Raw genomic sequence first — 13,110 nt, 5'->3', positions numbered from 1 at the left:
GTGGAATGACCCCGACTGATGTTGATGATGAAATATTATTTTATTCCTGTTAATGCCGGGGGTTTCATTTTTAATTTCTTCTGGTGCTTTGTACCTACGTTGAAAGGTTGAAGATCTTTGCTAAAATTAAATTCATCACAAAGCATTAGTATATCTCCAACATCGTTCAGGTAGGTATCCATGATGATAATATAATATTATGTACTTAGAGGAGGTACCTGACCTTTATATTTACATGCACATAAAATTATTAATCTTATTGCCTAATGCAGACCAAGATATACCTACCTACATAATATTACATGAACAGAAGTTTAAGAACATCTCAATTAAGTTTAAAATGTTTGTAGGTAGGTATACAAATTAATGTGAAACAGAAAACATTGGTTATGTTAGGTAGGTACATGGAACATGTAGATATTATCTTGGTTCGCGGTCGGCACTGGGCAAAACCAGTTTATTAGCTCAATATACCTATACATAATGAAGGAAATATATACCTAGTAGGTATATAGGTACATAATATCGTTTTTGTGATTGAGGTCTCTTGAGATCAAAAAACAAACAACCTAGGTACCTATGTCCTACTGTAAATAACCCGATAGTAAGTAGTATGTAAGGTTTTTGGTCTAAAACCTTACAAAATACCACAATGACGACATGGAGTACCTACTTATCTACCTATATGTATATTATATCTTTAGCTACAATAGAAATGCTATGCTGCATAATGTTAGATGCAAAAAAATAATCTTAGACTACCTATCTAACCTAAAAAAATATTATCAACGAATATAAAATGGGTATTTACGTGACCGATACCGAATATGATTGAAGTAGGTATTGTAAATGATACGTATCTTATCTATGAATGATACCTAATTATAACATTATTGATATGACTGCTCGAAAGTCGAAACCAAAACGTCAAACGATCGCAATAAGTTAGAACTGTCAGTGCCCTAACAATCAAAGTTATAAAGTTTCTGTTATTAAAGGCTGTGCATGACGCAAATTAATAATATGTATTTTTTAAATATCGGGAGCTTAGATTAAAGTTATTTATTTATAATAGCGTATTCATCCTGTCAAAAAACTTTACATACTTTGGTTAGACAAAGATAAAAGATATTATTATGACGACCTTCATACCATTTTCAACAATTTCCCTGCCAATTTCATCCCATATCTTATCTTTCTTTCTCATGTTTTGTAGTCACTGTCAGAGAAATTATAAAGGATTGGATATTTCCGGACCAACTCGATCAGCTGCTCAATGTCTTCGCCATTTTGATTTTACTAATTCCCTTGGCGAAATTGTCCGCCGCGAATAAATTCGCTGTCGACAGAGTTCCCGAAAATCGCAGCGAATATTCGCTGCAAATTCGCACTCAAGACGCAAGGCGGTCGCGCAAGCGTGCTCTGTCCCGTAAGCCAATACGAGCTTGATTGGCGAATAATTCGCTGCGAATATTCGCCGCGAATATTCGCTTTGGTTTGGGGGAGGCTTAATACAATAAAACAAAATGATGTCCATAGATAATAAATTGATAAAATATCACACAATAAACCATAGACTACGGGTTGAACTTGTCTCTGGGCTGAACTCCTGAACTGTCAAATGTGACTGCAAAAGTGCAAACAGACTGTCAAACATTTCTTTTAAATAGTTTATTGTCATAAACAAGACAGCATGGGTGATATAAAAGTCGGTTCACTAGAAGAGGAAGCACTAAAAAGAAAAGAACGATTGAAATCATTTAAACGAAAACTCGACTCGGATAAAGATGAAACTGCCACAGGAAAATCATTGGAAGCTCTTCCGAAGTAAGTCATCATATAACCTCATTATTTCATGCCATCTAAGGTATATTGTAGGTTTTCTACCTCAACCTATTTAAAGCTATAAATATTACACTGTGAGTTAACATAATATTACTTTTCGGTTTTGTAATACACTTTTATATTCACCAGAATAATATTCAATGCCACTACAACTTGCGTACAAATAGCTCGAAATAGATTGATGAACATTTATAACACATTGCGTACATATTTCGGTTCTTGTCGGTTTAAGGGAAGCCAGCGGCAAACAAATTTTGAAAATAGCCAATTACTGAATTATTTGTTAGGTTAAGTTAGGTTAGGTTTTCATTCTTGAATTTATGAATTTTGCCAAAATCGGCAATGACAATTGGCGCGGTTCCCGCCTGGCTTCCCCATAACCGACTTGTACCCTAATTTTTATTTACATTACATCAGTTTCGTCCGACCTATAAATTTTCTGCGTTTAAACTAATACCCAGTTGTCACGTGCAAGGATTTACTGCTGACATTACGTATATTTAACAAGAAAATTCATGTGTAAACATGTATTATCGTGCAAGTTGCAAGATTGCAGATATGAATCAAAAAAGTTAAGAATTTTCATGCGATTTATACGAAATCTGCACCTGCGCAGAAGAACATTGTAGGTGAGCCTGCCAGAAAAAACCAACTAATATCTGAATTCTATATCCTAGCGTACACGTCACACCAAACTCCAGCATCCAACACTGCATTCCCTCTCGTTCCCTTCCATTGAAAACTTACAACAGTCTAATGCGATCGCACAATCCTTTCCGTCCGCGAACGGCGTGATGTGTACGCCTGGATATAGAATTCGGACTCTACAAGAGACTTATTTTGAGGTTAACCAATTTTCACGACCAGTCAAATAGTACCATAAAATGACAACATCGTGTCTGGCTTACTCTTGAAGAATGAGATTGGCGAGACAGTCAGCACTTTTACGTGTAAACAGTCATTATCGCGATAGTTTAAAATACACACTTGGCAAATCCATGCACGTGTACAGGCGCTATAAATCTGAAATAGCACCTCTGGTATTTTATTATAATATACCCTCCTATAATAATTACTAAGTAAATTGTGTAGAATTTGGAAATCATTTGAGGATTGGCTATTAATTAGCTCATTTGTTTTTTGGACCTATGTCTCTGGTTGAAATACAGAATAAGTGTATTATAAAGTTTTCCCAGCCAGCTAATGTTAAACTGCAAATTGTAAGGAACTCTTACGGATAATTGTCTTTTATTTCAGGCCAAAATTTCGTAGTTATCGGCCTCAAGATGAGAAATTAAAGGAATCTGTTTTACCTGACGCAGCTCCCGGTGATGTAATTTCTGAAGTCAAAGATCAGCTCGACGCAGCCAACACAAAGGCAAGTATAGTAACATCGATTTACAATCTGGAGTTTAATATTTCAACACTCAGTTGAACACACGTTTCTTATTGAAAAACTGGTTAAGACAAAATTATCATAGCTGGAATTGATAAAGAGCAGTGAAATTTTGGGAAAGATCAAAATCTGTTTTAAACCCTCAGCAGTGTAAAAATACTCTTATATAAAAAATAATGCATTTTGATGTCATTTTTAGTTCTGTTAGTGACACCCACCAAAGCCTTAGGCCGGTATTAGACTATCAAAAAAAACTTACAGTGCAGCAAAAAAGTGTGTAGTGTTGAAAAAAAATTATAAAAGTTAACTACCTTTCTTTAATAAAAATAGATTAGTAGCCTTCAAAACTGCTATTGTTATAATTTTAAAAGTATCCTCTCAAAAATCACGTAAACATGACCTTTAATCCAATATTAATATCAGTAAATCTACAAAAAATTCAGTAAATTTTGCAACACTGTTGGCGGCCACTGTGGTGACTGCTCGTTTCAAAATGGAAAATGGCAAAAAATTAACTACAGTGCCACAAACTTATCTGAAGAATTGATGCGGGAGCCACAGTCGTAAACTACCCAATCAAGACTCGCAACAGGACAGAATCTGACATTGGAATGACGTATTCAATATGGCTTCGTAGTAGTTCCATTTTTGACCTTATTATTATTATTATTGATATGATATGATATGATATTGATTATTAATTACAATTAAAAAATATGAAATGTTTTAAAATAATAATCGCTACCCAGATTACAAAAATAGCAATATTAAAAGACTGGAAACATAAACATGCAGGCCAACACAATTTTGTCGTCAATTTTTTAAACATAACTTTTTTTTTACTCTTTAATATGCCCTCTTGTGTTTTATAATAGAAATGCTATAAAACATTAGATCAAATATCTTTGATAGTCTAATACCTGCCTTAGTTAGTATTTTATAATACAATACGAGTCTGTAGTCTGAATTGTTGAATATTGAAATATATGACACTTAAATTTTGTGCATGGGAGACGTATGTACGAGGGTGGGTCAATAATTCCTTAGAAAAAAGCATTAAAACAGTTTTTATTTTTGTATTTTTTTTTTATTTCTCAACATAATCTCCTTGGAGCTCAATACACTTGGTTAGACGTTTCTCAATTTTTTTTAAACCGACAGAAAAATAAGTTTTCGGAAGGTCCTCAAAATAAGCATTTGTCCGATCGATGACTTCTTCATTTGAAAAAAAACGTTGTCCACTTAGCCATTTTTTTAAGTTTGGGAAAAGGAAAAAGTCACTGGGGGCTAAATCTGGCGAATACAGTGGGTGGTCGACCAATTCGAACTTCAATTCTTCAATTTTAGCCATTGATCGTAAACATGTGTGAACACGGGCATTGTCCTGATGAAAGAGGATTTTTTTCCTGTTTAAATGAGGCCGTTTTTCTTCAATTTCGTTTTTTAGCTGGTCCAATAAAGATGCATAATAATCCCCTGTTATTGTTTTTCCTTTTTCTAAATAGTCAACGAAAATAATTCCACGTGCATCCCAAAATACAGTAGCCATAACCTTACCAGCTGATTTTACGGTTTTCGCCTTCTTTGGACATGGTTCGCCTTTCGCAATCCACTGCTTTGACTGTTCTTTCGTCTCGGGAGTATAGTGGTGTATCCATGTTTCATCTACAGTCACAAAGCGACGAAAAAATTCATCCGGATTGCTTTGCATGAGCGACAACAGGGCTTTAGAGGCCACCACCCTATTGCGTTTATTGTCGACTGTGAGCAAACGCGGCACCCATCTTGCAGAAACTTTTTTCATGCCCAATTTGTCATGTAAAATAGAAATGACGCTACCTTTTGAGATCCCTGTAACCTCAATTATCTCACTCAACTTTAATCTTCGGTCACTTAACACCATATCGTGGATTTTATTGATCATTTCTGGTGTAGTCACCTCTACAGGACGTCCTGAGCGTGGTTCATCCTTTGTTGATGTACGACCACGTTTAAATTCATTTAACCAGTTATAAATAGTTGCAAGTGAAGGAGCAGATATGCCGTGAACTAAATCCAACTCATTTTTTATTTCCTTTGCTGTTAACCCTTTTATATTAAAATGTTTAATAACAGCTCTAAACTCAATTTTCTCCATTTTTGTAAACAAGCAAATTTTTTTTTTAAATGTACGAAAATAAAAAACAACAACCCGACCAATCTGATTGAAACTTCGCAGCATACTGAATCGGTAGTGCCGCTGCATGAAAACAAACCGCTTACAGTACTAGTCACGCCACCTGTCGGCTTTTCTAAGGACTTATTGACCCACCCTCGTATTAGAGATGAGTTGGAAAAACTATCACCAGTTTGTGTACTCAAGTCTCGGCATGAAACTACCCATACTCAGTACGTGTGGCCCAAAAAACTTGTTCGAACGCATATGATGAGATCATCGCGACTCGCTAGTTGGTGTTCGTAGACTTTCAACACTATTGACATTAAATGCGCGCGAGCGAGATAGCATAATACACATATGTCGAGCCGTGATACACTCAACTGTCATTGCTCTCTCTTTCTCCCCAGTTGTAAAGTTGGTGTAGTGAAGGACATAAATGGTGACAAGTTTGCCGTGACGCCAAACGCTCTATATAATATCCCAAATACTACTAAGTATTTTGGAACAAGTTTCGATACCAAGTATTTTTTATACTGGTAGTAAGTATACTTAGTCTTCAAAACCAACCAGTTTTCCCACCTCTAATATGTATACACAAACTGCACTTAATGGAGTACGAGATGAAGTACTGCAATTTTCACTCTTTTATATCCATTTTTGGGATTACAATATATGTTTTTTGCTCACCTGACAAATATTCTTCAGATTCCCAAATGATAAAGGTTATCCCAATTTGTTATGACAGGAAATCTTGTTTTGGTTGCAGGTAGTAATAGAAGAGTTAGACATTACAAATTTAGCGCCACGAAAACCGGATTGGGACTTGAAGCGAGATGTCTCCAAAAAACTGGAAAAGCTGGAGCGGCGGACACAGAAAGCCATAGCAGAATTAATTTGGGAAAGACTTAAAGAAGGTCAAGAAGACAACATGGGGGCGATGGTAACATTAACTGCAACAGAACCCAGCAAGACATAATGTTACTATTTAAATATAATATGTAGGGTAGTACTTTGATGTTAGTTTTAATTTTTTTCTACATTAAATTTTAATATTTATTTTAAAGAAAGACAAGCCAGGTTGAAGATCTCTTCTGGCATCCGCAGCACGTGGCCGAGCCAGGTCCAACTTCACCTCTTCACTCTCAGCGTGATGAGAGGCTGCTTTGTACGGTCTCTTATCTCCTTGTTACTTCTAAAGTCATACCAGCACATCCAGTATCTGTCGCAATCTGTTTTCAAAGCTCAGTATACGGTTGCTCTGAGCCTTCGTAAGGTGCCATGAATCGCTACCGTATAGCAGCATCGTCAGAATGCAAGCAATTGGGCTTGCAGAGTCCCAGACACTCTGCATTGAGTTGAATGTTGCTCCAGCCATTCCCATCGGTAAAAGATTAAAAAAAGCATTCCTTAAATTTCAGTAAACATTATATCATTGTATCTAATAATACTATCGACTGACGCTACTTGGTGGAATTAGAATATATGTATATCTCTTTAAACCCACCATTTTTATGGGAAATATCTGAATATACTTTCAAAATATAATATAAGAAGTTAGGTACCTCCACAACAATATTGTTAATATAGTATTGATTTTGTTATGGAAAATAAACAAGTCTGGAATCTGAAAGATGAATTTTGTTATTCTTTTACATATTGTCATGACAGACATTATGTTATCTCTTCTCCCAGCTGCTAATTAATCTGTAGGTGCATCTAAGTACTATTATGACTTATTAAGTGATATACCAGTTACAATAATATTATTATGACATTAATTTTTCATAGACAGTGTGCGAATAAAAGTAAAAACAAAACACTATTGATTAAATGCCAAAACAATGGAGAGTATGACATTCTATTTTTCAAATAGTAAAATGAGTATTCAAAGAGTGTCACCATAGAGAAAACAAGAGGGAAGCAATTCAGCCCTTCCAAAGAAGAAGGCAGTAACTGACTCTCATCCACTTGCGAGATAAAATCAAATTTCAATACTGTGAATTAATAAAAAACGGTGATATTTTTTATTAGTATGATGTTAAAATACAAAATAATAATAAACAAGCAGTAACTGCAATAAATAGGTGCAATTACTGCCTTTTTGTTAAGAAACGTCCATAATTTTAGCAGATGTCCATTTTTTCACTAAGGATTTTAACGGTATTTTAGTGATAATACTGATTTTAAAGTGAACAGAATATATAGCTTTCAAAATTACCTAACGGGTGGCATTTATAACTCAATTTTACAAATTTTGCGAGTTACTGCCTTCTTCCTTGGATGGGCAGAATTGTTGTATTGGTTTTATTTTTCTCCTCAATCAATTATGGTAATATCTATTGAGACAAAAAACACAACTAACTGTCTCAGTCCATAGTGAAGTCACTCGTCATTAAACTTCCTGACTTTCATATTTTTTTGAATTTTAATAATGATTCATTTGCAATGTATGATTTGAATTTATCACCATTACATAGTTATGTAAGCTGGTGCTACAGACCACTCAGATCCATGGCCGAATGCACAACCGTTCTCCGGGATCTCTATCCTCAGCTTTCTCTCCAGTCAGTCACACTAAGCCTCAATGCATCCTAAGGTTATCCGCCCATCTCCTCCAGGTGCAGCCCAACTGAGTCTTCGTGCCCTCAAAATATTGATTATATTGGGTTTAAATTGTTAGCAGTGCTCAGCATTCGTATGGTTCAAAGTATTCATCAGAATATTTTGTTTTCGAATATGTACTTGGATAGAATTCTCTTGTTTCTCCGTATCCGTTTCTCAAACCCATACAAAGCAATTGTATTCACCATCGTGTTGCATACCTGGAATTTGTCTTTTTGAACAGTAGCCTGGACCTGAATACTCTTCAGTCTTGTTCTTTTGGGAGATGTTGGTATCCATGTACATACTAATTAAAAACAGTGATGATTTCAAATGTCGAGTTCCCCACCAACTGGATGTCTATTCTTTCTTGACACTTTTAAATACTTCTTTTCAATCTTAACCTTTAGTTGTTTTAATCTCAATTAGTGTTCTATAAAATTAAAATGTTTATATTTGACAGCATCAAACAATTACTAATAATTAGCCCTGCCTACTTTCTGTGCAAACTTTATTTGGATTATGGTATGGTTATAATGAATGAAATAAAAATCAATTTTACATAAAATACATTTATTTATCAATCATCATTCTAAAAAAAAACAAGACATTGCTTTTCCATTACGACAGCCAGTTTTATGTTCATAAAAAACTCCTGTCCTAATTATTGCTTTTGCCAAATGGTATTATACACAAGATGAACACCATTACCAAAACCTATACTTATTAGGATTTCCAAAAAAGTAAACCAGCCTGAATGTAAAAAAATAATTATGATAGATGAAATTGAAATTAAGAGATATTATCTGTTTCAGAAAATTAAAGGAAATCTTGACTGGTGATAAGCACGGCAACATTTTTTGGTGACACATTATATGAAAAGTATTTCCCAATTTTTAATCCATTGGATCCATATAAAAATCTAGCATCCCTGGTGAAATATGATAAAGTTGATAAAGTGGCCCTTAGTTGAAAAATGGTGCTACACATTGACACATTAATTCTCATTAATAACTTGACTCAGATACAAGAAGGAATATTATGAGTAAACGTGTAATAATAACTTTTAAATCCTCAAGAAAATTGTCATTTTCTATGGTTGGATATTAAAATTTATATACCTTTCATTGTAGAATATGACATTTTAAATTCAATAGTTTTATGTTTTAAAAGTAGAAATGGATACGTAGGGTTAAACAGATTGAAATAAAACATGTCCCAATCAACTTACTACATGTTATAGAGTGCCGTATGTAAAAAAACTAATAATAATTGCATTCAGTTTTATGTTCAATCCTAATAAGGAAGTTAATGACATTCCAGTGCGTGTATTTCATTGCACCCACCGCGAGTGGAATGTATTGTGCCAGCATTATCGAATTGTTGTTACCTAGAGTAACCAAGGTTTGAATAATCTACCCGTGATATATTCCACTCGCTGTGGGTACATTGGAATATAGTCGCAGATGTTATCAAATACACCGAAACAGCACATTGCTTTTGTTAGTATCACAGTATAATTATCAGAATATTATATTAGAATATTATACAACCAATCGATCTTAAGTGAATAACAGTCACCGAAGATTATATATTATAAATACGTGCAAATTAACCAGTGACTAAAACATATACCAAAATATTTACTGAAAACTCTGTAGCTATTCAAAAAGTCATTAACAAAATTAGTGATGTAAATATTCTACAACATTTTTTACACATAATGTTTTATCTATTTTAAAAGTATTTTTTTAAATTACTTACATTAAAATAAAGGCGCCGTGCCATGTGGTAATAAAAAAATATATATTATAATAATATGGTAACCCATGTTTAGTTTTTACATTTAATTTAAAATACCTTGCCAATGTAATTATTATAGATTTCGTAGAAAATACATTTAGAAGTTTGAGTGAAATGTGTTAAGTTATGCTCAGTAAATGTCATAATTCTGCTTCTCTCTATTGTTCCTATATTTAGATAGATATTATTATGATATACTGACAAATGCTTAAACATTCAATGTGATTACAGAATTTTTGTCTATATGTATCAAGAAAATAAGTACTTAATCGTATATAGTCAATGGATACTTGTTCACGGCTGTACAAAACATTTTGTAAGGTTGGTTTTTAAGATAATCAAACAGTGTAGGATTAACTTCTAATTGAAATAATATTATATCAAACTATGACTTCTTTTTCCATAACAGTCCCCATTTTTTTTTCATTATTCTTATTTTGTTCTAGTATGCAAGTATACAATAATTATCTTTCTAGCCTACTCTAAAAAAAAAAAAAAGACTGGATACTTCAATGCACATGACTTTTTGTAAATTATGTAAAACTATTAACAATAAATCAAATAAAATTAATTTAGTGCAGTTTATTATTGATATCAAATAATAATTCTTATTTCAAACATCTTCGGTAGATTGTCATAACATACAGAGTTATTATAGATGAAACAATGTTTTAGAAAACCCGAGGTTATTGAAATGTCTTTTCTCAAATATAATTATTATATTTTTGGCTGTTTAAATTTTCGTTATCTATTTAATTTATAGACATTCCTAGTATTTGCGTACACGAAATGAATAATTATTTTTAATCTATATAATATAAATAAATAAATTGGTCTGTTTATCAAATTAATTCTATCGATTGTGTATGAATTTAAATTACTTTACGATCTAAATAAATAAATACATGCTGAAAATTTTCAAGGAGTAAACATTATTGTTAATTCGTTTTTGTTTTTAATTATTGATATATAAATTATAATACCAAAGCTATGTTTTCTTACTTGAATTCACTTATCTATGTTTAAGAGCATACTTCACTAAAACAGCAAATAATTTTCAACTATAGGTGCGATGAAATTTCGGACTCGCTGCCAATTGGAGAGCAAAATGCGAACTGTGAACACGTCAATTTGTTTTGTGATGGTGTCGGGGGAATTAATTCTTAAATCGTGTGAAGATGACTAAAAAACGTTACCCATTTACTTGAAAAAAAAAACATGTCAATGAATAAATTATTATTATTACTAATAGAACAATAAACATAACATTAAATGGAGGCATGTTGAATTTTTATGACAAATTATGTTTGGTTCTGCACGCGTCGTTTGCACAATCTTCGCATTGTGTAGTCACGATCGTTTTAGACCGTGCCTCAGCTGAGTGAGGTATAGCCTTAATCTTAAGCGAATGAAATTGAGTAATTTAAATTAAACGTCTACATAGAAGCATAACTATTTCATAAAAAAGACAGCCTATGTGTGAAATGTCATTGCTTCAAATAAGAATATAGCTTAAATAATTTACAAGTTCTTGCGCACATTAACAGTTTTTAAATCTAACTGCCACTTCATTACAAAAATAAATATGAATAATATTTTTTTTATTCTTTGGTCACAGATTTTAACTTATTTGTTCAAATAAACATACTGTAAAATGTTCTCAAAAAGTGAAAGGATAAAATAAACTGAATGCTGATAGATAGATGCTGAAGCGATGCATTGTTTCTTCTCTGATGAACGTTGGGGACTTTCGCTATATCGTCATTACCCGCTTTCGGCGGATCTATTGAGTTGTCAAAGTACCCTTCCCGTTCGGTGTTGTAGAAAACTGTTCTGTCGCCGAGAGGCTGCACCGGTCTGAAGTTATGCGTAATGCGGCCGTGGTCGGATCGCAGCTCACGGAAACTTTCAATCTGCAAAGGGAAAATGTCATGATTAACAATATAAAAATTGTGATTAGGAAAAACATATATTATAATATAACATACATATTAATAAGTTAATGGGAAAATTCCTGCATTAAGTAATTGTGTTTTTTTTTATCAATACATGTCATTGTGTTTGAGTGGTAATAAGGCAAATTGTCTTGGAAATTTTCTTTTAATTGAATGATGTTATTCATTATTGATTATAAATTTAATCAAGTTTTTCATTTAAATTATCTACAAACATTTTTTATACATATGTATGAAATCAAAGCAAAGGCACTCGTTTAAAAACTCTCAAAATAACTTGGATATATAAATATTTTTACCTGTTTTCATGTTTCTTATTTTACTTATTTACATAATAGCAACTGATCACGGTTACATGTAAATTGTACGTAAAACAGCTCAGGGTAGCACCGTGAGCTTTCTTATCGGAAAGAGATGACTATATACTACTATACGATGTCCAATTTTATTAGATTCAATATGAACATTAATTTAATTTTCATAGGTGATTTTGGCAAAATCCATGAATTCAAGAATGAAAACCTAACCTAACAAATAATCAAGTATATTGGCTATTTTCAAAATTTGTTTGCTGCTGGCTTCCTGTGAAGTATAAATCGATCAGAACTGTGTTTTATTTAGACATGAATTTTATGTCAGTACTATATGACCCAAACAGGTTGGACGATCTTTAATATACGGACATATATTTCCGATACAACATTTCACGGTGAAGTGTTCTATGGTGAACTGCATACGTACAAGTTTCTGGACACCTTGGTCTCCAGTTTTATTTATCTTTTATAAAAAAAAGAAGCTAAATGGATCAAATGAAGTTGTCCGTCAAGGAAATTTCGAAATAAAGTCACGATTTAACCAAAACGCTGAAAAATTCAATTTAAGTTTTTGAAAATATCCGCAAAGCAATGAGATTTCAAAAATGTCTTGAGTTTTACGCAAGGAGGCTTAATTTTTTATGTAAGGGAAAAAAATCGCATAGACCCAAATTTTAGTTTTGAGTTACATGCTACTAAACTTAGCATTATAAAACCGCATTGGCTGCAAACCATTCCATACCAATGGGCCGATACCTCATTGGCTGTATACCATTGAATAACAATAGATTGACCAATGAATGACCCTGATTACTTTGTCTAGGTGGACAGGTGTTGCTATATATAACCTTAAGAAGTGTCAAAAACTATGTATTTGTCACATACTTAACACAATGCTTACGGGCCCTTTTAATTAATTTTGTAATTAACGTGTTAATTTGCATTTGAAAAGTAATGAGCAAAAACACAATTTTGTGCGGCCCGTAAGCTATGGGTTAATATGCTAATTTAGCTAAAAAATATACTAAATCAATGGTT

General features: G+C 33.0%; 2 protein-coding genes across 3 annotated transcripts in view; one reads left to right on the top strand and one right to left on the bottom strand.

Annotated features, from left to right (window-relative positions):
* Window positions 1-1,625: 1,625 nt before the first annotated feature.
* LOC147079068 (coiled-coil domain-containing protein 12) lies at window positions 1,626-8,562 on the top strand. 2 transcript variants are annotated; one of them, XM_085953124.1, is made up of 3 exons: window positions 1,626-1,827; window positions 3,103-3,223; window positions 6,166-8,562. In XM_085953124.1, exons 1-3 carry the CDS (start codon window positions 1,694-1,696, stop codon window positions 6,373-6,375), a joined length of 465 nt encoding a protein of 154 aa, XP_085809250.1. In that variant the 5' UTR covers window positions 1,626-1,693; the 3' UTR covers window positions 6,376-8,562. The 2 variants fall into 2 exon arrangements, with proteins under 2 accessions (XP_085809250.1, XP_085809255.1); XM_085953129.1 differs by having other exon boundaries at window positions 3,103-3,227; window positions 6,170-7,027.
* Window positions 8,563-10,767: 2,205 nt separating this feature from the next.
* Window positions 10,768-13,110, bottom strand: part of LOC147079067 (carbonic anhydrase 7-like) — a 111,491-nt gene continuing 109,148 nt past the window's right edge. The window contains exon 7 of the mRNA XM_085953110.1: window positions 10,768-11,716. Coding sequence (XP_085809236.1) covers window positions 11,438-11,716 — 279 coding nt within the window. The 3' untranslated portion in view covers window positions 10,768-11,437. The remainder of the gene's footprint in view (window positions 11,717-13,110) is intronic.

Source organism: Rhyacophila brunnea, unplaced genomic scaffold (genome assembly GCF_057557595.1).
Source record: "Rhyacophila brunnea isolate RB1 unplaced genomic scaffold, BYU_Rbru_1.0 scaffold_10, whole genome shotgun sequence".
In the NCBI taxonomy this organism is placed as follows: domain Eukaryota; kingdom Metazoa; phylum Arthropoda; class Insecta; order Trichoptera; family Rhyacophilidae; genus Rhyacophila; species Rhyacophila brunnea.
Note: the sequence above shows the minus strand (reverse complement) of the source record. Positions and strands in the feature narration are given on the sequence as shown.

Excerpts from the sequence above, each read along its gene's own strand:
- LOC147079068 (XM_085953124.1), top strand. The coding sequence starts at position 1,694 with ATGGGTGATATAAAAGTCGGTTCACTAGAAGAGGAAGCACTAAAAAGA. Across the intron at positions 1,828-3,102 it reads TCATTGGAAGCTCTTCCGAA|GCCAAAATTTCGTAGTTATC; the intron begins GTAAGTCATCAT and ends CTTTTATTTCAG. Across the intron at positions 3,224-6,165 it reads TCGACGCAGCCAACACAAAG|GTAGTAATAGAAGAGTTAGA; the intron begins GCAAGTATAGTA and ends TTTTGGTTGCAG.